The 25,271-nt window shown below is 38.7% G+C and overlaps 1 protein-coding gene across 2 annotated transcripts in view; it reads right to left on the bottom strand.

Annotated features, from left to right (window-relative positions):
* LOC116981161 (sporulation-specific protein 15-like) overlaps positions 1-25,271 on the bottom strand; it is a 247,845-nt gene that overhangs the window by 54,353 nt on the left and 168,221 nt on the right. For both annotated transcript variants that reach the window (XM_033033964.1, XM_033033965.1), the window contains exons 12-14: positions 21,054-21,247; positions 16,899-17,014; positions 11,302-11,533 (exon numbers count right to left, since the gene is read on the bottom strand). In XM_033033964.1, coding sequence (XP_032889855.1) covers positions 11,302-11,533; positions 16,899-17,014; positions 21,054-21,247 — 542 coding nt within the window. The remainder of the gene's footprint in view (positions 1-11,301; positions 11,534-16,898; positions 17,015-21,053; positions 21,248-25,271) is intronic.

Here is a 25,271-nt window from a genome sequence, read left to right as displayed (position 1 = left end):
CAATTTTTACGCAGCTTTATAGGCTCAGGATACAATATATAGCGTTCGGACATTTCTCAGAGTTCCTCGTAGATGTATTTCTCACAACCAATGTAACATCTTAAAACATTACCCATCAACAAGTAATTATGATTGTAATAGAATCATAGAGATGGATCGTGGATCCATGGAAACGGACTGCTCGGCCCAATTTGCTCACGCTGAGCAAGATGCCCCATCAACACTAGTCCCATCTGCCTATGTTTGGCCCATATCCTTCTAAATCTTTCCTGACCATGTACCTGTCCAAATGCCTTTTAAATGTTGTGATGGCATTCACAACTATCTTCTCTGGCATTTTGTGCCATGTACCGACCACCAAATTGCCCCTCAAGTTCCTATTAAATTTTCGCCTCTCACCTTAAACCTATGTCCTCTGGTTCTTGATTCCCCTACTCTGGGAAAAAGACTGTGCATTTACCCTCTCTATTCCCCTTATGATCTTAATTAAAGATCACCCCTCATCCTCCTGCGCTCCAAAGAATAAAGTCTTAGACAGCTCAACCTCTCCCTATAGCTCAGGGCCTCAAATCCTAGCAGTATCCTTGTAAATCTTCTCTGCATACTTTGCAGCTTAACAACATCTTTCCAATAACAGGGTGACCAACACTGAACACAATACTCCAAGTATGGCTTCACCGATGTGTGGTACCAATGTAACATGTGAAATAACTTATGAAGTTGTTTTAATGGCACTTTCCACACTGAAAACAATTGGCTGTTGAATATAGCCTCACTTTTGTCAGCAGAGGTATAATTGTTAATTTAGTTCTTGTTGATGGCTAAGTAACCAGCTGGCTTTTTCTACCTCTCATCCAGGCTTCTGACTGTCAATGTGGAAGAGTGTCCAGGTATTGCTCTGTTCACAAAAAGCAAAAAAAATCAATTTGCTTAATTACTTCCTAGTCAACCCATTCTGAATCATCTTCATACTGATACTGATAAATACAGATGAAGCCAAGTGTAGACTGAGCTACTGCTTTTCTGAACAAGTGTGCAATGTCTACTAGGGAGTGCTGGAGCTCCCTACAGCTAACCATTTGAATAACTCCTTTTCCTTTCTGACCCATCTGTCCTCAGTCTCCTTCACTGCCAGTCCAAGGCCCCATGCAAACTGGAAGAACAGAACCTCATAATCCACATGAGTAGTCTACAACCTAATGACTTAAACACTGAATTCTCCAATTTCAGGTAAAAACCTCCCCTCTTCACAACTAACCATGATAGATTCCATTGCAGACCTGATCAGCAACACAAATGTTATCATGTCAGTGAAGGCTATTTTCACACAGAGAGTGGTGAATCTCTGGAACTCCCTGCCACAGAGGGTAGTCGAGGCCAGTTCATTGGCTATATTTAAGAGGGAGTTAGATGTGGCCCTTGTGGCTAAGGGGATCAGAGGGTATGGAGAGAAGGCAGGTACGGGATACTGAGTTGGATGATCAGCCATGATCATATTGAATGGCGGTGCAGGCTCGAAGGGCCGAATGGCCTACTCCTGCACCTAATTTCTATGTTTCTATGAAAATCATGGCATTTTATTGGCACTTCCTTCCAAATCAATAATAAGCAGAGTCTAAGATGTGTTTATATTGCTAATGCTGGAAAATCGAAGGTAGACAAAAATGCTGGAGAAACTCAACGGGTGCAGCAGCATCAATGGAGCAAAGGAAATAGGCAATGTTTCAGGGCAAAACCCTTCTACATTCTCCTGCATTTTTGTCTACCTTATATATTGCTAATGCTGCTTTGAGTGACAGGCTCTGGGAATCCCTCAACTCCAGCCTATCTGATAAGAATTCCCAGAAACAGAAGAGTTCTGCCCATATGTGCCTTAATGTTTAAGTATAAGTATAGCTCTGAAATAGCTTTGTTCAGAAATATTTCTAGAGCTCTGGAAGGAATGCTTATAATCTCCACACTAAGTCCTAAAAGTATGCCAAAGCAAACATTAACACTTACGAAGCCAGGTTTCATTCTGCACTGGAGTTATGCTCTATGCAATGTGACAGCCACATGAAGTAACAGCACATTCATAGGGTTGCAGTATAAATATATACTAAAATAAATACCTTCCAACCCCCCTTGTATGGTTGATATATTTTTTAATCTTCATGCCCGTGTTCATAGACAAACAAAATATTTTAACAAGAAGTACAATAAAACTGTAGTGAAAAGTGGTATCAAATACAAAATCAGAAACAAAGAACTGTAGCTACTGGTTTATGAAAAAGGATAAAAAATGGTGGAACTCAGCAGGTCAGGTCGCATCTATGGAGAACATGGATAGGTGATGTTTTGGGTTGGGAGTCTTCTTCGGACTGTTTGAATCAATAATGTAAAAAAACGTGTATACTGATTTAAAAATTAAGTGCCTGATGCTGGCCTAATGATCAAGTTTATTGTCATTGTGCATGTTGGATTAAGTAGTCATTTTCTACATTAAATAATTTAATACGCAGACTGCACACAAGGTCTGGATTGAACCTGGGCCTCTGGCCACCCTACTTTGCTGTTGTATTTTTAAAACCCAGTCTATTTTATGCTATGGACAGTTTCAGCATAGATATACTGTAGCACTATTAGGCTTCTGCCAAAAATCCATGTTATTATTGGGAGGATCGTTGCTGAACCAAAAATATGAAATATAAAAAGAAAGTCTAGGAACTAAAAAAAACTGTTCAATAAAAGGGAGATGAATTTCCAAGATTCAGCTGTCAAATAATACTGCTATAGTTCTCTTGGTTAAAAAAAATCTTCCCCGTTTCCTTCTAATTTGATAGCGGCTTTAAAATTGTTTCCATATTGCTTAACTTTGCTGATGCTTCAACCTGTCCTTTCTGCAATCCAATTCACCTGCACCTGCTGGATTGCGTCGAGAAGTAAATCTTTAAAACAATATAAATAATACATGTAGCTCAAATGGAGGGAAGGAGTTTTTTCCCCATTAATGAATCTATTGATGAATGGGAAAATGAACTGATTTCACATTGTAAGTTCTAAGTTCTTGTTAAAAAAAATTAGGATTTTAGTCTTTGGGTTCAGTTGTTCCACTGCTTTTCTTATAATAGCAATCTACTCAATGAAGGTATGCAATATATGAGGTGGATTGATCGGTTGATGGGCTTCATCGCAGACAAATCCAATCCAATCCAATCCAACTTTATTTGTTAAGCACTTTAAAACAACCAATGTTGACCAAAGTGCTGTACAGAAGAATAAACAAGACATCATAAACAGACAACATAACAGCTCACATGAGGCGCAAAAATTACATATGAAATACAACAATAAATTAAAAGACATAAAACATGAGTAAAAATAATAGCCACGCAATCAAAGCAATCAAAATAAGAAATTAAAGAGTGCTTTACATAGAAAAAAAAAAAAATAATAATAATGAAGCTTCCGTACATCCATAGAAAAATTAAAATTAAGAAAAATGACACAACATATTGTATAATTCAACACAAACGTCCCCCCACAACAGAATAAAAAATTTCCACTGTGGGGAAAGGCATCAGAAAGTTCAGTCCTCTCCCTCTGTGATCACCCGAGGTCGGGGCCTATTTGTGGCCTCCGCAGCCAGTCCGATGTTTTCAGGCCCTCTTGCCAGAAAGCTGGAATGCCGGCATCGGGTGAACACTCCTCGGCGGCTTGGAAATCTCTGGAGCGGCCGCTTCCTCCCCGGAGACCGCGGCACCCGAAGTCTTCAGACCGCGCTGGTTGGAGCTCCGACTCTGGTGATCTCGAATCCCAGGCTCCGCGGTGTTTAAATCCAGCACCGCCTGCGACTGGACGCTCCGCAGCCACAGCTCCTCGGATGTTGGTCGTCGGTCACAGTACTCCGGAGCTTACCGCACGGTGACCCAGTAAGGCATCACCCACTCCGTGTTGGTGTCCCAGCGCTGCACCGCCGCCGAAGCTGTAGTCCCGGCCGATCCCGACAGGAAACGCTGCAACAGTCTGATGGTAGGCCGCGAGGAAGGGGCGAAGAAGCAGCTCGGAGGGAAACTGCCTCTCTGACCAGGTAGGGACCAGGAAAAGTTTCCCCCTTCCCCTCCCCCCACCCACCACATAAAAGAAGACCTCCAACAAACATTTTGTAGTAGCAGGACTAAAAAATGAAAATACATCTGCAATCTTGTCAATGTGTTGCATGTGCTGATGTCTAGACCTAACAATAAATTATGGCAATAGTCTAATTATTTAGCAGTAAGCTGAAAATATACATATATGAAAAAGTTCCTAGATCTTGAATGTTTGCCTCTCAATATTCATGTGCAAATAATAAACCAAATCTACTGATTTCATAATGATTCTAAAGCAGAAATATGAATTTCATAGCTTTGTTTTACATATTCATATACTAATATTCACTCCTTGTAATTTTAATGTGTATATTTCACAAACCAAATTAACCTACCACATTTGTATCTTCGGACACAATAAATGCAGATAAGATTTTCCTTCCTTAACAGGGATGTTGATAGGACTTGAGGGCCTGAGTTACAGGGAGAGGTTGGGCTGGCTCGGACTATTTCTTAGAGTGCAGGAGGATGAGTGGTGATCTTATAGAGTTGTATATGATCATGAGGGGAATAGATAGGGCAAATGTACAGTATTTTGCCCAGAGTAGGGGAAATCAAGAACCAGGGGACATAGATTTAAGGTGAGAGGGGAAATTGGCCTCTATTATTTCACCCTTCTAACATAGTTGATTCCATATCTTGCTTAGTCTTTGGTGAGAAGATTTTTTTTTGTCATGAGCCCGAGAGGCAGTAGCTCATTTCACCTTGTGCTCAATCTTTATTTTATTTTGTTGGATGCGGTGTAATGTGGTGTTTTGATTCACCTTGTGTTCATTCTGTGCATCGTATGGACATATTGCACCATTTTCTGAGAAGGTATGTTTCCATATATGCCATTAATTTATCATCAATTGCTTAGAACAGATTGTTAAATCGTGCCAGTCAGTAGCAATCTGAGTCAGAGGGTTTATGTGCATCCTACTCCTGAGACTTCAAAATCCTAGATGAATATTGTAAGAATGATGGAGATTGCACTGTTAGGGATGCCCATTTCTTTAAAGAGGAGATGTTAGACTATAGTTTTGTGTGCCCTTTTCATATGGGTACTAAATCCCATGGCACCACTTTGAAAAAGAATGGGAAGAAGGCCTGACTAATATTCATGCTTCAATCAATATCATAAAGTCAGATTAACAGTACTTGTAGAAGCTTGCTGAGTACATATTGGCTGATGGAGTTCCTGTAGGACTTCGAATTATTCAAGTATTTTTGGGCAACTCAAGGCCAAGAAATGTGTCACATACATATAAACATTTTTTCCTAAAACTGAAACCAATTGAATATAACTGTCAATAGCAAAATAAATTGTGAATCAGCTTTTAGCTTAGATTAGAGATACAGCATGGAAATAGGCCCTTCAGCCCACCGAGTCAACGTTAACTATTGATCATCTATTCTCGCTATCCCATTTCCTCATCAACTCTCTGCATATTAAGGGCAATTTTACAGACACCAACTAACCTGCAAACCAGTACTTGGAGGAAACCCACATGGTCACACGGAGAATGGGCAAACTCTACACAGACAGCACCCAAGGTCAGGATTGAACTCAGCTCTACCAGCTGCGCCACCCTGCTGCCTCCTTCGTTCCTTTTGCCGTTGTTTTAGGAGCTAATGCAGATGACTGAATCATTATTAATGATTATGGTCTTGTGTGAGCAGACTGAATTAGATGTGTACGCTATCAAACACAAAATAAATTTGGAAATTTGCTAATGATAATCTCTTTATCACACCAAATTTCATTCCATGTATTGTAAGGCAAATTAATTTCATCATCCAAAATGTTTTCTTTCTCTAGGTTCTTGAATCAAGCCATCTAAACTATTTAAATCTAAAGTTAAAGTATGTATGAAAAGATTTTTCTCATATAATCTTGCACCAGTTGACTGGTTAAGTTAAAAATAGCTTGCTAACTGACACAACCGATATTTATAATTTAATATAATTTCCTTAAATTAAGACCCAATTCTCCAAAATGTCTCGACAGCTGTTCAACTGGGGTCATGGACAGACTCTGACAAAGAGGATTCAAGAAGGGTTCAAGCTATAGTGTGTTCTTTCATATCCTGGATGGTACCCTTTGGGACCAAGTACCATATACACACTCATTCTTCAAAAATAGTCAAGCTTGATGTAATGGTTTACACTAAAACCACTGCCCACCCCATACATCGTTTTGAAACATTTACTGAAAATAGCTGCAAATTCAAAACAGATGTAAATGTGCAGCTGTATTATAAATATAAGATACTCAATGGGGAGCTGTTAGAATTGATAATTCCCCAGTGCTAAATTCATAGATGAGTTATTAAGATCTTCCTCACAAGTGGAATAAATTCAGTATTCGACATTTCTCCATTGGGCTTTCTGTTTATACCATTATGGATAATTATTTTTATATTTCAATTAGAATTAGCTATCTGCCTATAAAAGTACTCAATTTGTCAAGGGCAGCATAGGCCTTCTCCAGTCAATGTTGAAGCCAAGCCATGGTCATGATTGGACTGTACAATACAGTATATGCTGCATTTTTACATTAAAGAAGTATTGGAATCAGAAAGAAGCAATAAACAAGAGCTGATATCATAATCAGATTTACAGGTTTTTAAAAAAATTATTGATTAGAAAAGTTGCATCAAATAAACTGGTGAATTGAAAGAAGTTGCAAAAAATCTCTGGTAATTAAACAGGGAGAAATGAATCCTGAACAAATAATTCATTGAAAGTTGGAACAAGATAAAATATTTTCTTTCTGTTCAAAATATACTGCATGTCTGGGATTTCCTACCTATGCTTCACTGATTTTTCTTTACAATTGGGACCTCCTTCTCTTTAAACCCCTCTTATTTCCAGAAGTGATTAGCTACAGAGAAAGTGCAGATATAAAGAATGCAAAGGCTGAAACAAGGCAAAATCTAATAAGTCAGATGAGTAACTGTAATGCATTTTGTAGATGGTGCACTGTGCACTTTTGGAAGGAAGGGGTGAATATTAGGGTACAGAATGACATGATAATAAAATGCACTACTTTATCCTGGATACTGTCAAATTTCTTGTTCCTTGTAGATGGTGGAAAACGTTTGAGGTATCAAAAGGTGAGTCACTTGTCATAGGATACCCAGCCTCCAAGATGGTCTTGTAGCCAGAGTATTTAGTTGAGCTTCTGGACAAGTAGTTGAAGATCTAACCATGTGCAAAGCACCTTATTTGCAAGCACGATAAAGGAAATCAAACTAAAGTTAGAACATAGAACAGTACAGCACAGGGCCAGGTCCTTCAGCCCAACATGTCTGGCTGAACATGATGCCAAGTTAAACTAATCTCCATGCCTGCACATGATCCCTATCCCTCCATTCCCTGTATATCCATATGCCTGTGTAAATGCCTCTTAAATGCCACTATCCTATCTGCCACTACTAGCACTCGAGGCAGCGCATTCCAAGTACTCACCACTCTCTGCCCTGCGCATCTCCTAGAGACTTTGCTCCTCTCATCTTAAAGCATTTGACATTTTCACTCTGGGAAAAGATTCCAACTGTTAAAATGAAAAAAATCTACACCGAATGGGCTAGAAGCTGTATTGCACATGAAAAGCAAAACTAAAATATTGCTGTGTATTGGGTCCAGAGCAACAACTTGCAAGTTGTGACAGGGGATTTTCCTTCTCGTCCAATGTTCAAGAAATTGTGCATGCAAAGGATACAGTCCCCACCTGGAACTAGAATGCAATTGCACATGGTAACTGCATGTAACTTAAAGAGCCATAAGCAGTGTGAACCTAGAATAGCAATCTCCTGTCATTGTGGAACCTCATAAAATGACTGTCCACAAAGGACTTCATCTCCCGATTCAACATTTCAGTCTGGATTGTATGGAAATGCCTCTAGTGTACTAAACGTGTGGTTTACTAAAACATGTGCTATATGATTTGTTTTCTGTACTTTTATCATGCTCTTTGTCCATCCCATTATGTGCACAGGAAAGACTTGAAAAGAACAATATGCCTATAACATACCTATACTGACAACTCCACTTAGTAATGTAATTATGAGATATTAAATGATGACACTCAAAAAGATCATTTCGAAAATTGGACAATAGTTTTAATTTGCTTTCAGTGTTGCCTTGTGCTGGAATTGGGAGATCATTGCACTGACCCAGGTAATAATTTACAATTTGAAGGAGTAATGAAAAAAAATAACAGTATCCCCCATATCTTCAGAGGCTCTCGAAAACCAACAGCAATAAGAAAACCAATTAGAAAAGAATCCTCTCATGCAAGCTAGGATTTGTGTTGCAAATGAATCATACCTGGTCCTGATTTATTACTGGGCATATACAGTCAATGCATTTGACATAAGATTTAAAGGAGAACTCATTAAAACTTTAAAGAAGAATTAATCCCAGTTAAATCAACTTCAATATCTTTCTCTATAATCCTTCATTATCCAGTTACACTCCAATTTACATTGCCCGTTCTGACCTCAAAATGACTGGCGCAAGATAAGAAACACACGCACGTCATAGTTTATTGAGACTAAGGTCAGCTCAGGAATAGAACTTGTATGGACATTTTACTTGAACACTATATATGCGTAAGTCTTTGCTCGCTTATGATTTTTTTTAAATTTAATCTTTCATATCAACTTTTATATGTCTGTCTTTTCAATAATTTTTCACCTTTTCTCAATACGCTTGATAATAGTTGTTCTTATTTCTTTTAAACGTGCAAAGCTACTCTGTTCGGCATGGCAGACAGATGAACTTATGTTTATAAATGTGGGTGATAGTAATTACCCATCCTTTTTTACCAATGCCTGTTAGCAGATGTGAAATTGTTTATGGATTCCACTTATTCCAAGAACCCCCACCAACACTCTAATAGCTACCAATGATAGATGTCGACATTATAAAGAACAGGAAAGGACTATTTGGTTCCAACAAGCCTGTCCCTGTTTGATTAACCCTGGCTTCAACTAATTGCCTTCCAAATCCCTCAATCCATTTCAACTCTAGAAACAGATCTAATTGACCATTAAATCAATTTTCATTGTCTGCTTTAATGGCATCACTGGTAACTATTTCATACTAAAAATAATTGTCTTGAAGAAAAGTTCAGCCTGACTTAATCCTATTGTATTTATTTTAAATTTTGTTCTTGACACTTGCATTCTTCATGCCTTTGAACAACCTTCTAAGATTAATTCTGTGAACCTCATTAGAATATTGAATATTTCAATTAGATCATCTCAGATTTTTCTTTTCTGAGGCAAATGAGATCCATCTTGACCATGAACTTAAGCTAATAGAGCAAAATAAAACTGGCAGCAATGAATATCCAAGGCATCAAGACCTTTGCAGAAGCATATCGTAAGCGGTTGCTTTTCAACAAATACGTATGGCTTTGCAATTTTGGTCCTTCTCTTGCTCAGAGCAAATTTCAGAACTATGTGCATTGAAGTCTCTATGGTTGCTGAGCTGTTGTGAGGAATGTCAAGTTGGAGAATGATCTTGAATGAATTTAGAAGCTAGTGTGTAAGTGGGATCGAATTCCTTTACCACGGTGTTAAGAGTTGGCCGTATTACTTTCAAATCATATTTGGTCCGCGATGGGTAGTTGTGGGAGGGAGGGAGGGAGGGAGGGAGGGGTGGTGAGGAGGGAGCACTGTGGGAGGGAGGGAGGCCGTGGGTGGGCGTGGACCCGAGGACCCGAGCGAGGTCGCGAGCGGGTGAGGACCCGGGCGAGGCCAGGGGCGGGCGTGTGTGTGAAACAGGTGCCGACCCAAGCCATGGTGTCTGCCCACTTTAATGTGACGTCATCAGTCGAAGCTGGTTGAAGAATATGTGTGTGAAAGGCAGTTTAAAAAGGTCGTTTAGTCTTTTTAAAATTTTATTCACCAATAATGTGAAATATAGGATCAAATCTTAAGTGAACCTGATCACTGCATGGAGGAGAAAAATGTGTCAGAAATGTAAAAATGTATGCGCTACCTCGTAGCGTTTTGGAGAAAATACAAAAACACATACAAGATTATACTTTTATAGGTATAGAGATGCTTCTGAATGAACAGTACGACAATATCAAAGCCACTTTACCGTCGAGAGTTCTGTTAATAAAAAATGCCAGTTTATTGGGAGATCGAATTTTAACGAGCAGGAATAATCAATTGTAACTATTCAGGCAATGCACAAGAAAACCTATTCAGCCATGAAGACAGTTGTGTTTTAAAGAACATTAATTTGAATAATTAGAGTAGAAAGTAACAGAAAAACTTAAATGACATTGAGATACCAGTAAACGTGTTCAGAACATAACTATACTTGAAAAATCTTTCCTTTAGTGCTAATTCAAACACAATATAAATCACTTTTTTAAAAAAGATATAAAGGACCACTGCAGGGTCATAAATCAAATTAAACCTCAGTGAATCAAGATAATGCACAATCGTTGGCCTGAAAACTGTGCATCATCTTTGAAGAGCGTGCTCATACAAAAGTGTGCAATGATGTTCCCTCAATCGCTCAGTTAAGAATGGCAGTATCTATGCAGTGCTAAGCCACATAGAACAGAACTGTTCTCTGATCGGTTCCAGGTTGACTAATCTGTTACAGGAGCACATGCTATACTACAGCAGTGGTCAATGTCCCAAAGCAAGGAAAGGCAAAAAGTTAACCTGAATTTCTACTTCTGATCATTATCTAGTAATTGGAACATATCTGGGTGTGCGCAGAGCACTGCATTTGGATCGGCCACGATGCCATTGCCCAGGCTGCTAAAAAATATTGCAACGACTCTCATACAACGCCCTCAATAAGCCTCTTTTCATCTCCATGGATGGCCATTTGATGAGAAAATATACTTTATCATTTCATCAGCAAAGATGGTCTGCGAACTGTGAAGATGTGGGACTGCTTTAAAACTGATTCATATAAACTAAATGACAATGTAGAGCTGTTTGTTCCAGACATTCCTTACTCATCCATTTAGAAGAGTCACAGGCTTGCTCTGTAAGTGTGTAAACTTTCTAGTCTATGATTTGTGTCAACTATGCCTGTGGCAGGTGAGTTCTTCAGTGCAGCAACCAGGTGTTCACCCATAATTATTTACTTATTGGTAGATTTGATTGCTGAAACATCCGTTGTCGCTATTTAACAATGATTTACTCACCAGAGCAATTTTCCCCTCCCTCTGCCAGATGCTCTCTGCCTGTGGTGGCTGGAGTTTACAAGCTCCAGGGGCTGCAAGTGGTTGTGTGGTGTTGTTTTTTGATTTTCCTGCCTGATCTGCAGAGACGGCGTTTGCAGAGTCCTCCATAATTTGACTATGAGACGATGATTCAACCAAATTGACAGTTCCTGTGTCACAGTTTGGGACATGTGCCTGCAATTTTGCCTTTGGCCTTTAAAAGTGAGAAAAACAAAATAAAATGATGAATCAATCGATAATGTTGACTTTTAGAATTTAAATAATTGAAAATCCTGATAAAGCTACTTTTTTTTTTAAGATGGTACCACTCACATAATCCAAATCCATGTGTGTTTGTATTAATTAAACAATCAATGAATTAATGTCAAGCTAACATCGTACAATAATTTTTCACTTATTACACAACACCAGAATATCTCACCTATCAAGGCAACACACTCTCAAATTATGCTTCAAAACCTATAGGAACCATCTCTGTATTCTCTAAAGAGTTGCCAACTCAATTGCACATTGTAATGTGCCTCCCCACAAAACACAGCTAATGCACAGTTGATTTCCTGCCTCAAGTTCAGGCTTGTTGTCTTTTACCTGACAGGCCTAGGACAGGATTCAAACTAAACATATGGTAATTTAATTAACTCCTTCTTTCCCACAAGGCACTTCTGAACATGTTGTTTGCCTTGAGGCTAAATATCAAACATGATGAAATTGTTTCCTGCTCTACTGCACACCTTGCCTGTGACTTATTGCGTGAACATTGGATAAAAACTGTTCACCTACTATATACAAGCCAGTCTCACACTTGACCTGCTTTGCAATCAGAAGATTAATTCTCTATTGTATGCAAAAGTTTTATTTTGACTTGTATGGCGAAAACTGACAATAAAAAATATATTCACTGGCAGCTAAAAGCACCAGCTAGTAGATCAGTAGCCAAAAGGTTTTAAGTGCAATTTCGCGAAGAACAAATAGCAATTTTGACATTTCAGTCAAACTTACAGCTGGAAATTTTAGCTTTCACAGAACAATGGTGACTCTAATTACTGTTTTTAAACTGGAAGTAATAAACCATTCTAACAACCTCCATCATGTGAAAATCATCCAGCAATTTGTGAAGAGCAACATTTGCTGTAAAATGGGGGGAGGGGGCACTGGCCAGTTCATTCAGAACCGCATGTACCTGCCTGCCTGTTGGCTGCTCAACACTCAGGTCTACATGACTGTTCCAAATGTTACTTCAAGGAAAATGTAACTTCAACTAATTATCCTGGGGCAGCAATTGATCAATAAGATTTTCAAATAAGCCGAAAATACTTCAAAACTTTCAAACACACAGTACTAATTACTCAGATGGCCTCCAGGATATATTTTGCAGCACCCTTGCGTTCCCGTTATGCAAATATCAGTTTTATGTGATGGAGTTTATGATATTCCAAAATGTTTGATTGGTCAACAAGGTCAAAGACAAACACATCTTAAAATGTAAAGGCTGATTCTGTCATGCTTAGATGCTGCAAAATATTCTCATCATTGTTTTATATATTCTCATCAGTGCCCCAAGGCCATAATCAAAATGACATTCTCTTTTCCTTTATTCAAGGATATGTCAACCCTGCTCGCATGCTTTGGATTAGACTTGCTTTCTTATTAGTATAAAGGGAGAAGTGCTACTTTCTCATTGCAATATTTGCCTACTAAAATAAATGGGAAAATTGCCACTTTCAGAGAAGTAGATTTCCCTGAAGATCCTGAAGGCAATTTAAAAGATATAGTATGAATGTAATTGTAATGTTTGCTGGAGATTTATGCAAACACAAAGGCATGTAAATAGGGAGATAGCAAATTAAAATAAATTATCTCTAATGCACAGTGTTTATCTGGTAAATTCATGAGTCGTGCAAGTGTGGTGATACTTTAGATGGGCCAAAATTTAAGGATGGAGGAGATAGTCAGTCTGTTTACCATACTTAATTATTAAGCAACAACATCTGGTGAAAGAGCATATGAGGACAATAGGTAAAGACATGGTTAGGAATTGTCATAATGGTCTCATAGTCAAATGATGATCTGTCAACTTCCATTGCCGATGTGAAATAACATAGTTCAGAGTCACAGAACCATGTGAAGCAAATAGCCAGATGTTTGTGTAGAAAAATAGAAAAGCAGCATGGTTAGATAGATTACATATGAAATTGCAGGAAGCATATCATGCTAATACATTTTTTTAAACGCTTTAGAGACTGGCTTGGGAAGGTATTATAAGAGTGGAAAATAGAAGAGATGGGCAGAATAACTTTTGTGTTTTATGAGAGAGAGTGAGAGTGAGAGTGAGAGTGAGAGTGAGAGTGAGAGTGAGAGTGAGAGTGAGAGTGAGAGTGAGAGTGAGAGTGAGAGAGAGAGAGAGAGAGAGAGAGAGAGAGAGAGAGAGAGAGAGAGAGAGAGTGAGAGTGAGAGTGTGAGAGAGAGAGAGAGAGAGAGAGAGAGAGAGAGAGCGAGAAAACGTTGAACACAGCGACAGTGCATAAGATCAAATCATGGCAATAATATGCCAAACCTGAATTGGGCAAGTACACAGCTATGATAATGTCCCTTGATTTTCACTTAAATTATCCCAACATCAAGCTCGCAAACTAATAGAATCTCGGAGAGTTACAATATTACCAAAATTGGTATTTTTTTCTTTTTTAAAGAAATGACCACCAAAGTTTAAAATAAGCAACCAGGACATCTTATTCATTCCATTTGTTTTCTCCAGGGAGAAAGGCCTAGTGATAAACAAGAAAAAGATAAAAAGAGCATAATTCCATTAAAAGTAATTCTACAGGAGAATTAAAGGAGAGGTGCAGAATGATATACCAAGGTGTTATAAGAGGACTGACGAGGCGCCAGATAGGGCAGGGTGGGTATTCAACATCAGTCTGCTTCCCTGAAGTATGTAACAAATCTTTTACTGGGGCTTGGTTACGCAATGGTTAGGTATGAAATGTACTTGCTCCAGACACTTAATGAAACAGATCAGAAGAAGCTTGTTGTGGTTTGCATGGAAATTTCAGGCCCAATTAAATGAATTGATATTTAGTGTACCTCATTTAAACTACTTATGCCTACAGGCTCCCTGTTCCTACTCTAATTTCTTGCAATGTACACATCAATGATTTCAGCAGATCTATCAACACTTATCTCAAAGCTTGTTGGTTAGCATTACACTTTATTCAAAACAAAATTCTCTGATGTTATAAAACAAAGAGAATCCATTGGTGTGCACTGAGGTATCATTATTTTTCCATGATTCATAAATTCATTGTGGTGCCTCAGCATTTTAGATGCTTAACTATCAGCGGACAAATCATTTGTGTTTTGCTGTACTGTGTCACAAAGTGGTTCAACTAGAATTCATTACCAGGATTTATCATACATATTGCCTTGCAAGTGACTGGGATAGCACCACAGATTTATTAAGAAGCCCTGGGACATTTCAAATAGTTAATCCTAGTTTAACACAGGGTGGATGGAAAAGGGAGAAGACGTTTGCTTGGTGCCTTCTTGCAGGTCTCATTATAGTGTTGGTGCTGAATATGTGGTGTAAAAAACCCAAGAATGAAAACCGATGGAATGATTTTTTAAATTGGGCAACGTAACAGTAGAAAGATGAAGTGCCTACAAAATCGTTCTTGATTAACCTCAAGGTATTTGGAACTGGAAAATTCCACCAGCCCTACAAATAATTCATTGTTATTAAAAATGTCAATGCAAATACAGATTATATTGCAAATGGCAAGAATTAGTTATTAAACAAACAAGTAATTTTCCATTATTTCTGATTGTTCTTCCAAAATATATATTTAAATGTTCTCCTTTGACAGACGTGGTGTTACTGGACTGAAACTGCAGCATCAGAATTTTCAATGGAAATGACAATGGAACTTTCAGCTTTCAAATTTAAAAAAAATTCTCAGCAGCTACTGTGTTCTAGTTTTTATGTACTGTATGTACATTTTTTATGAAATTGCTCATTTTCCACTTTTTCAAAAGGTGTATACATGTATTTCTGATCAAAATTTGAAATCATTGTTTTCTTTGATTTCTTCCCACTAGCTTACATTTCTGAGCATCTTCAAAAGCATTTCTTCCATCTTATCATACCATGATAATCCATTTTATTTACCTACTACTTGAAATGCTTTCACTTTTCTCTTCAACTCTTTACAGTTCCCTCCCATCCTCCGACATTTTCTCTTCTCAATTTATCTCCTTAATCTTTTATATTTTCTGAAATATGACTATAGATAATTAAGGTCTCTGATGGTTGGTGGCATTTGTCATTTATGAATCTGGTCAATTAATGCCAGGGGGCTGCAAAAATTAGCAGATATCATAGCTAAAATTGATCCTGCCTCCATAGAAGGAATGAACTTCATCTACTCTAGCTTAGTACACAGAAGACAAGCAAACTTGCTAGTATAGTGAAATTACCATACAAAATTGCAATATGTTCCACATATACTGAGAAATATAGATATATATCTTAGTATATAAACCTCAATCTTAAAAAGCGAAAGTTCTTTCAATATTCATTTTTAAGTTCGGAAGGCACGTTTTTATTTTAATTAACACAAAGTTAATCACGTGAATAATTTGCATTAAATTAAATCAGCTTTAATGGTTCCAATTAATTTGACAAGTCACATTTTTTTTTTAACATTTTAACACTAGACGTAACTATTTTCCACCTTAGTCAATCTCTTATCTCTACTATTGTTTTCAGTAATATAAAGATGTTCTAGGCTGCATATAGAAGAAACTGATATTACATTAGGAAGTTGATTAGGCAGTCGAGGAGGAATTCCAAAGACAAGTATCCAGTACTTCCCTGGATGTTACCTGGACTTGGGACAGAGTTACAAGTTGAACCCGGGAATCAAATGCAAAGCTCCTAATTAGGTCCACTGAGCTAATATAGCTGTTGGATTGCCCAGGGCATATTATCTCTTTATTATGCCTGATTTATTTCTGTATCTCATAGCTGTATACTCCAAAGGAACAATATGCTCTCACCCCTCCTGAGCCGAGGTCTTAGAGACTCCATTCTGCTAAAGAACAGATACCAGGATCTTTTCAAAGAACAAAAAGATATCATTGAGAAGGAAGACAGATGGAGCTTATGCTTTTCATGGCTGACATGAACCAATTAGGATAACCACAGATTCTTGCCACTGAGAAGCATGGGTCAATGAAAACAAATTATATGCGATTCCATGGTAGGGGTCTAAGAATTCAGGTGACACCAGGCAGTGAACTCCTTCTGAGCTTTCTATACACCAGAAAGCATCCTAAGCTTATAATGACTGACACAAACTGGCAGCTAGGCACCAAGTTTTTAAAAAGGAAAATCTAATTTGTAAACAAATTGACATCATAACAAGCTATAAACAGCTGTCCCGGTTCTGACAGATTTACTGATGCTTCAGTGACTAAAAATCACAATGTTTTTCCAAAGCAACTTCATTAATTTGTGGTCTGGCATTCATTAGGACAACAAGCCCCAGGGGACTACTTACAGCTTAGCCTCCATGGTAATGATGTGAGCTTTGGGTCTGCTGATTTTAATGTGGGTGCAATTCCTGGGCAGTGCAATCACACAGTTGTTACCAATTTTGTGTGGGCAGAGCAATGTCTTTAAAAAATAAAGCATATTAAACATCAATGGCAAAACACAAGCTCATGTTATTTAAAAGACAATACGATGTTAAAAATGTGCCCTCTATCAACAATTTAGTCTATGATATGATTTTACTAAATGCAATTGAATGCACAAATAGAAGTCCCCTGTGATATTGAGAAACAAGCAACTACTTGTTCTGGCCTGCAGAGATTTCTCAGATTGGTTAGAATCATCACAGTAAGCACTGGTAATGGAACTTTACGCTGTTCAGTATGAACAAGCTGGTCTGTAGAGTGGAGGGAAGTAATGAAGTAATTAGCTGGACTATTATAAGCACCTGTGACACTGATTAATACATGTCCGCTCTGGCAAAGTTTCTTTTCCAATTCTACTAAACCTCGTGTTTTCAGTTAACCACTTCCTCCATAAGATTAAGCGATAACATAGTGTACTTGAGGCAGAATTTGCGACCATGTTGCATGAAATCAAATGTAATTTGCTGAAAAAAAGTACTCAAGCGAGGCTATGTCTTAATTGCCCCACGTCAAACCTAACAAACATTAACATACTGTCTGACCCATAAGCACACACAATGATCTTCCTGATATCCTTATAATAATGGAAAATATTGGGTTGTGATTAGCTAAAACATTTATCATTATAATCTAAATACCACTAGATTTATTTAGATTGAAAATCTCTTAGTTAAGTCATTAAGAGTAATGCAGTAAACTGTCGTTAATTAGTGCTTGCTTTTCAACCTATTTGAAATAGTCTAATGAACCTTTCAAAAAACCACAACACAACATAAAACAATAACCCTTATTGCACCGTGGTAAATTAGGTACAGGGCCAGTATCAAAAAATATATTAGATAATATATCTATTTTTTTAAATAAAACCCAGAGGCAATGCAAATTTCATGTAATTTCTTTAGAACATTATAATTTTACTGACTTTAATTGTCATCTTTAGGCTCACCCCTCCAAAGGCAGCATTCTGTGGCTGCCACAGCTGATTGCCAGATTTTCTTCACCTTCCCTTATTTTGCCAGCTGCTACACTTTATATCAGTTTAAGAAGGAACTGCAGATGCTGGAAAATCAACGGTAGACAAAAATGCTGGAGAAACTCAGCGGGTGAGGCAGCTTCTATGGATCGAAGGAAATAGGCAACGTTTTGGGCCGAAACCCTTCTTCTGAAGAACACTTTATATCAGATTAAGAATAACTCTACAGATGTGAAGACGTCCAAACTCAATACCACTTGATAAAATACCTATCCCCCTTTTTCCAGCAGGAGATAGAATTCCATGTCATCTTTAGATTTAGGAAACAAATAAATATTAAAAATAAAAGGTACACAAAAATGCTGGAGAAACTCAGCGGGTGCAGCAGCATCTATGGAGCGAAAGAAATAGGTGACGTTTCAGGCCAAAACCCTTCTTCAGACTGATGTGAAAAATATACTTTTTTCCTTTACTTTTCTGGTAGTGTTCCCTGAGAAGGTAGGATCCATGAGGATGGGCAGGATTCTTGCCTATCTCAAAGAGCATGAGAGTTCCCATCCAAGAAGATCTATCTACACTCTAAAGACGTACAGGTTTGTAGGTTAATTGGCTTGGTAAATGTAAAAATTGTCCCCAGTGTGTGTAGGATAGTGTTAATGCGCGGGGATCGCTGGTCAGCGCGGACCCGGTGGGCTGAAGGGCCTACTTCCATGCAGTATCTCTAAACTAAAAAAAAACTAATCTATCTCCCACCAAGGTCTAGATGGTCACTTCTGCTTAGTGTGAATCTGACCATTCGTTTTTTGGGTTCTTTGGGCTTTAATGTGGCAATAGCATTATCTCAGCCTACCACATTCTGCCACAGGGTGGCATAGCTCAATGGGTCTGTGATGTAAGCTGCACCATGTGTTATCTTGTGACTTTTATCCATGTTATATTCCAGTGAGGAAAAATACACATCTTGCACCCTGTAAACAACATACTTCCACACAGAGCAAATGATGCCCAATAACAGCTTGCACCAAGCATTAGTCAACAATAACACTTGTAGAGACCAGTCATCAAATTAAAGATAGACACAAAATGCTGGAGTAACTCAGCGGGACAGGCAGCATCTTTGGAAAGAAGGAAGGGGTGACATTTCTGGGTCGAGACCTTTCTTCAGACTGAACGTCACGGGAAAGTGAAACAAGAGATTTAGATATGGTCTGTATCTCTCGTTTCCCTTTCCCGTGACTTTCAGTCTGAAGAAGGATCTCAACCCGAAATGTCACCCATTCCTTCTCTCCAGAGATGCTACCTGTCCCGCTGAGTCACTACAGCATTTTGTGTCTATCTTCAGTTTCAACCAACATCTGCAGTTCCTTCCTACACATTTAGTCAGCAAATTAATATCCTTTCAGAAGAAATGAAGGTATATCTGAACTGAAATGAGCCTCTGTACATATCGAATGGAAGGACCCACCCTTCACTTTTCTCCAGACTGACTTATCACATATTCCCAGTTTTCGTAATGTTTCCAGAATTCAATTGGACCATTGATTTACCAATACTAAATTTAACCCAGTGGTAATGGCATTGTTGTTGGGCAAGGCATCTAAAAACATGCACAAAAATGTTATTTCTGGTATATTTCTATGAGATCAGAAGTCTGTATGTTGTAGGGTTTCTTATAATTTTGGTCATTCTTTTCTTACTGAATCATAAGAATTGTTTTGTCAAATTTCATTTTCAATTAACTTCCTGGATCATTTCACCACTTATTTTTATGAAGTAGTGTGAGAATATCAAATCTCCATCCTCTGGTTTTATAATTATGGGGACTTTAGTTGTCATTAAACATATTTTGCAGAGACAATGATTTGAACTGCTAATCCTTATTTTAAGTGTGCCACTCTCACTTCTAAACAATTGGGCATTTACCATTAAAGTACACTTTGAAGAAAATGTTTTAAAAAGTATTTTTCCTGCTCCCCAGTAAGGACTTTATCCTGACAGATTATTTCCCAAGAATGCCTTCATACCTTACAAGTTTCTCACCTTAGCCTTTCCTTTACAAAAGAAAACATGAAGTCATGTTTAATAATGCCTATTGTTTGATTTGTATCATCAGTAACCAAGCAGTCATCCTCCAGATGTGTGCTGAAGCACTGTCTTTAGTGTACAACTTAACTGTAAAATCTTAGTCAAGATGGATCTCTAACATGTTCTCATCTAATATATAAATGGGGTTTCTCATGTTACAGCTCTATGGAACTTTGATTATGCCAAATTTGGAGTATTGTGTACAGTTCTGGTCACCGCCTGTTCCTTTGTTTTGTAGGAAGGAACTGCAGATGCTAGTTTAAACGGAAGATAGACACAAAAAGCAGTAAATGGAGTAACAGGCAGCATCTCTGGAGAGAGGGAATGTGTGACATTTCGGGTCGAGACCCTTCTTCAGACCTCGACACGAAACATCACCCATTCCTTCTCTCCAGAGATGCTGCCTGTCCCGCTGAGTTACTCCAGCATTTTTGTCCTTTGCTGTACTGTTCTGTGTTCTGAGTTACCAGGAGGATTCATGAGATAGTGATCAGGACCATGAGACCAGACCAGTTTTCCCTTTTCCTACTTTAGATACAGCTGACTGAGACTGATTAATAGCAAAGACTGAAGAGGGAATCTTGGGACTACCTGGACTGTGCGGCTCTGTACCATACCCTCCCCTAGAGTACGTATTGAGGTCGGTCATATGCCATCCACAAGAAGAGGAAAGGATTATCTCAAAGTGAAATAAACTGTGACTTCTTCCTTGCTTCAATGATGCAGTTTAGAGAGCTAATGCTTCACAGCCTTATGTTGTCAATTCTTGTCAGGGCAGCTTGATGGGCCTGCAAGGTGTATAAAAAAAACTGGGTCTTAAAGAAATGCCAGAGATCCTCCTGCCTCACTCCATGTTTCTGACCTGTTGACAAACTTTATACCCAATCATATATTATTTGTTTCAGCACAAAATATCATTCCACTGCTACACATAACAATTGATTAATTTTGTGCTTGCCTTCTCTGCACAGTTCAAACACACTGTGGCTTCATTGACTTCTTCGTAGGTGACGCCGCCATTGCTGGAGATGTAAAGCATAGCTGAATACTTGTTCAATACAACTTCATTTGCAGGAAAGGCATCCAAGAAAGCTCTGTGCAGGGTTTCATCCTCTTGGCTCTCCGCCTCAGTTAGTGATGAAGGATTCGCACCTGTGCATAAATGAAAAATGTTCAGGGCAATTCTGTGAAGGTTAGTATTCTTCAGTGTGATGTACTTCACAAGTACTCACATCCTACCCATGCGTCAGGCAGCAGGTGAATATATTCCTTTGTGTCCACTAGGTGGTATCTGGTAACCAGTTGCCCACTGTTATTCCCAACAACATTTTTGCACAAGCATTTATTTATTATAAGTAACTAAAATGATAGCCAGTTATATATTTTTTTTTAATTGAATTACACCTGTACACCATTATTTCAGTCTGCTTAATGTAGTCCTTTGTTTATAACAACAACAATGAGTATTACAAAGAAACAAACAATTTTACGATTACTTTTACACCTACTGTAAGAGTGGTTTGCTTAAATTTCTTTTATTCCAAATAATGCTTTGAGGGACCCTACCCTTGGTCGCATTTTGTTTCTTGCATGATTTTCTGCACCAGCCCTCTCCAATATAATACCAATGTAATTCATTCACCTCTTATTATATCATCAGGATATTCCAAAGTGCTAATGATGTACTATTTGGAATACAGCTGTAGTTGTAATGTTGAACACAAAGTAGCCAGTTTCTATGCACACTATCTTACAAACGGCAATAGTACAATTTGGTAACACTGATTGAGTGGCCATCCTTTGTAATTAGACCACGGGATCCTTTACAGGTTAACGTGAGGGAGCAGACATATCTCTGTTTAACATCTAATTCAAACAACTGTACCTCCAACAATGTAGCATTATCTCAATACTGCATTAGACTGCATCTGAGATTGAGGTTCCTGCACAGTGATGAACCCAGAATTATTTGACCTAGAGCTGTGTTAGAATTGAGCCATTGTTGCAACTATTTTGCAATGGTGCAAGGTGTTGAAAGGGAAAGATAGATCAGCCATGATTAAATGGTGGAGTAGAATTGATGGGCCAAAACACCAGATTCTGCTCCGATAACCTTTGAACTTATAAACTGTGCATGTGGAAAACTGACATTCTTCATTTAATTGCTGAATATGTGGGGTTGTGGCATTTTATAGTCACTGAGCAGGAAGACTATGTCGTCTCCAGACAGTTACATCATGTAGAACAAAAGTGCTGGAGTTACTCAGCAAGTCAGGCAGCATCTCTGGAGGACATGGACAGGTGACATTTCACATCAGGACCCTTCTTCAGAATCAGAAGAAGAGGGTGAGGAAGGTTCCAGGCCCAAAGTGTCCTGAACAGAAACGTCACCTTTCCATGTACTCCAGAGATGCTTCATGACCTGCTGACTTACTCCAGTATTTTAACTTCCATCCAAGATTCCAGAATCTGCAATTCTTTGTGTCTCCAGTAAAACTGGGTGTGCCAGTACCAAAAGATAAGACTGTAAAATGTTAAGGAAAAATGTTTCCTTTGCTGTAAATTGTGTAGACCACCTGCAACCCCACAGTATGGCAAGCTTCCGAGTGGTACAATTGAAAGACTCTACATCCAACCAGGCTAAAGAGAGCCTCCTTAGGCTGGAATTCCTATCTCTGAGATATATATCTTACCTTCTGACTCTTGCTGGGGTAGCTTACTATGGGAATGATTAGTCCACAGATGTGAGCATTGCCTTAACTGCTAACACTCTCATCTCCAAGTCACTGCAGAAAAAGGTGGACAGAGGGAGTGCTATGACATTTGTGGTGGAACTGTCCACATTAGATATCAACCTGAGCCCCTACCTGTTGTCTTTGTGAATAATTTTAGATTTGGTGGCAATGGGCAGGGTAGGGAAGGGGCTGTATCTACAGCTAATTTAACCTTACTTTCATCAATTCCACCCAACTGCGTGATTCATTAGAGGTCACTGACTAGTAAAGAGTTGTAGGTACACTGGTTGATTCTTCCCGATGAAGCATAAATGCCAAGGTAAGCTATTGTCCAGGGATGGCATTAAAAAAGAGTCAATATTTGTAGGTAGATTTCAACTATAGTGGCCATTAAAATGAATCCTGTTAGTTGGGTATTAGAAAATGAAGTGACACTGAGCCTACCCTTATAATTACTAAATGCACACTCTATATGTACATTGAGGATGTGACAAGTTCCTATTTTAAGTCTTTGATATTGCTGCTGTAATTTACAGCTTGAATTCTGATTAATTTACTCCATTAAAACGGTGGCAGGATATGATGAAGAAACCTGGTGAACAAATGACAATAATAAACAACCAAGAGTAGGTGTAGCTGAGCTTCTGCCACATCAGCAATTGCTTCAGCTCTCAGCTGCAAGTTATGCCAAAACAATCCCTGGGGTGGTAAAACCCCAATCTGTGTACGGTTTGTCGTTCCATTATTATTGCCTAATTAAATGATGATTTAAAGCATATGGTACATCTGTTAGTGTCTATTTTTATTATCCCCTTGGACCGAGAAGAAAATTACGATTGGCTGCGGACGTGTGGTGTGTGAGAACCTGCTTGTTACTATTTCCTGCTAATTGAAGTCAGTGAGCAACTAAGCAAAGGCCATTACCTGGTCATGTCACAAGGCATTGGCTAATGCATTGACATTGTCGCAGAAATGCTTTTCATTAAGTATCCTATAAACCAAATATGCTGCACCATTTACACTGAAGCAAAAAAAAAAAATCACTTAGCATGGATGCCAACTAACCAGAACAATTTGGGCGTGAAATCTCTCAAACCGAATTTAGTCGTGGTTTGAGAAAATCTTGAGCTGGTGGCCTTGGAAAACTGAATAAAGAAAATAGACTATATTGCTGGTCTTTTCGTGAAGCCAAACAATAAGGCTCAGCCTTGTTGAAAATCCCAGCATTTGTGGAAGGAAAATTCATGCTTGGATCCTGTCCCAGATCAGATCTTGTGCAAAATCCTTGACCCCATTAATTTCAAAGTGGATCACAGTGTTTTGAAGCAATAAAGCAAGGTCAAGAACCGTTCCATGTTTTTAAATGGTGCATTTAATTTAAGTATGTTAAATTTAGTTTACATTTTTCCCATTCATTATTTCATTTAAAAGACTTTTAAAATAAAAGGGGCGGCATAGTGTTGCAGCAGTTGATTTGCTGCCTTACAGTGCCAGAGACCCGGGTTCAATCCTGACTATGGGTGTTGTCTGTATAGCGTTTACACATTCTCCCTGTGACCGCGTGGGTTTCGTCCCACATTCCAAAGACTTGCAGGTGTGTACATTAATTGGCTTCGGTAAAAATTATCCCTAGAGTATGTAGGATAATGTTGGTGTACGCTAGTGATCACTATTCGGCGTGTACTCAGTAGACCGAAGGGACTGTTTCCGCACTTTGTCTCTAAAATCTATTAAGACCTCACAGTTTTGATAGCTGGCAAAGCCAGAAAACAGCTTTGCAGGCTATTAAATCTAATTTTGGGAGTTTAGGGCAGGCAGGGCTTCCTCCGTAAATGATTGGAGTTCTTGCAGCAGCAATATCACTGTTGGTCAGCAAGATACTATCTCTACACGTGGACCAGGTAAGTTTGGGCATGTGCTGGCATCTGAGAACAGTGGACCCCTCCGTCAAGATCAAAGTATAATTTTAGGCTAAGGTTAGAAATCATGAAATCCACAAGGAAAATAAATGTTCCTTAAATTAATGATAGAATGTGCAGGTAGATGAGTGATAGTCTTGGCATCACTTTATTGTCACATGTGCCAATTATGGTACAGTGAAATTTGAGTTATCATACAGCCATACTAAGTGAAAAGCAACAAGTCACACAACCAAATAAAAGTTAACATAAACATCCACCACAGTGGGTTCCACATTCCTCATTGTGATGGAAGGCAATAAAGTTCAAACTTCTTCCTCTTGTTCTCCCGCAGTCGGGACAGTCAAACCTTCCGCAGTCAGGGCAATCAAAGCCCCTGCAGCCGACAATCGGAGTGCCCGTCGGGGTGATCGAAACTCCCGCGTTGGGGCAGTTGAAACTCTCTCCGCGGCATGGAGCTCCCGAGTCGGCCTCTTCTTACCAGAGACCTCGGGCTTCACAATGTCAAAGTCCACAGGCCCC

The sequence above is a fragment of the Amblyraja radiata genome, chromosome 15 (genome assembly GCF_010909765.2).
Source record: "Amblyraja radiata isolate CabotCenter1 chromosome 15, sAmbRad1.1.pri, whole genome shotgun sequence".
Classification (NCBI taxonomy): Eukaryota; Metazoa; Chordata; class Chondrichthyes; order Rajiformes; family Rajidae; genus Amblyraja; species Amblyraja radiata.
This window is presented reverse-complemented; position numbering and strand designations above follow the sequence as displayed.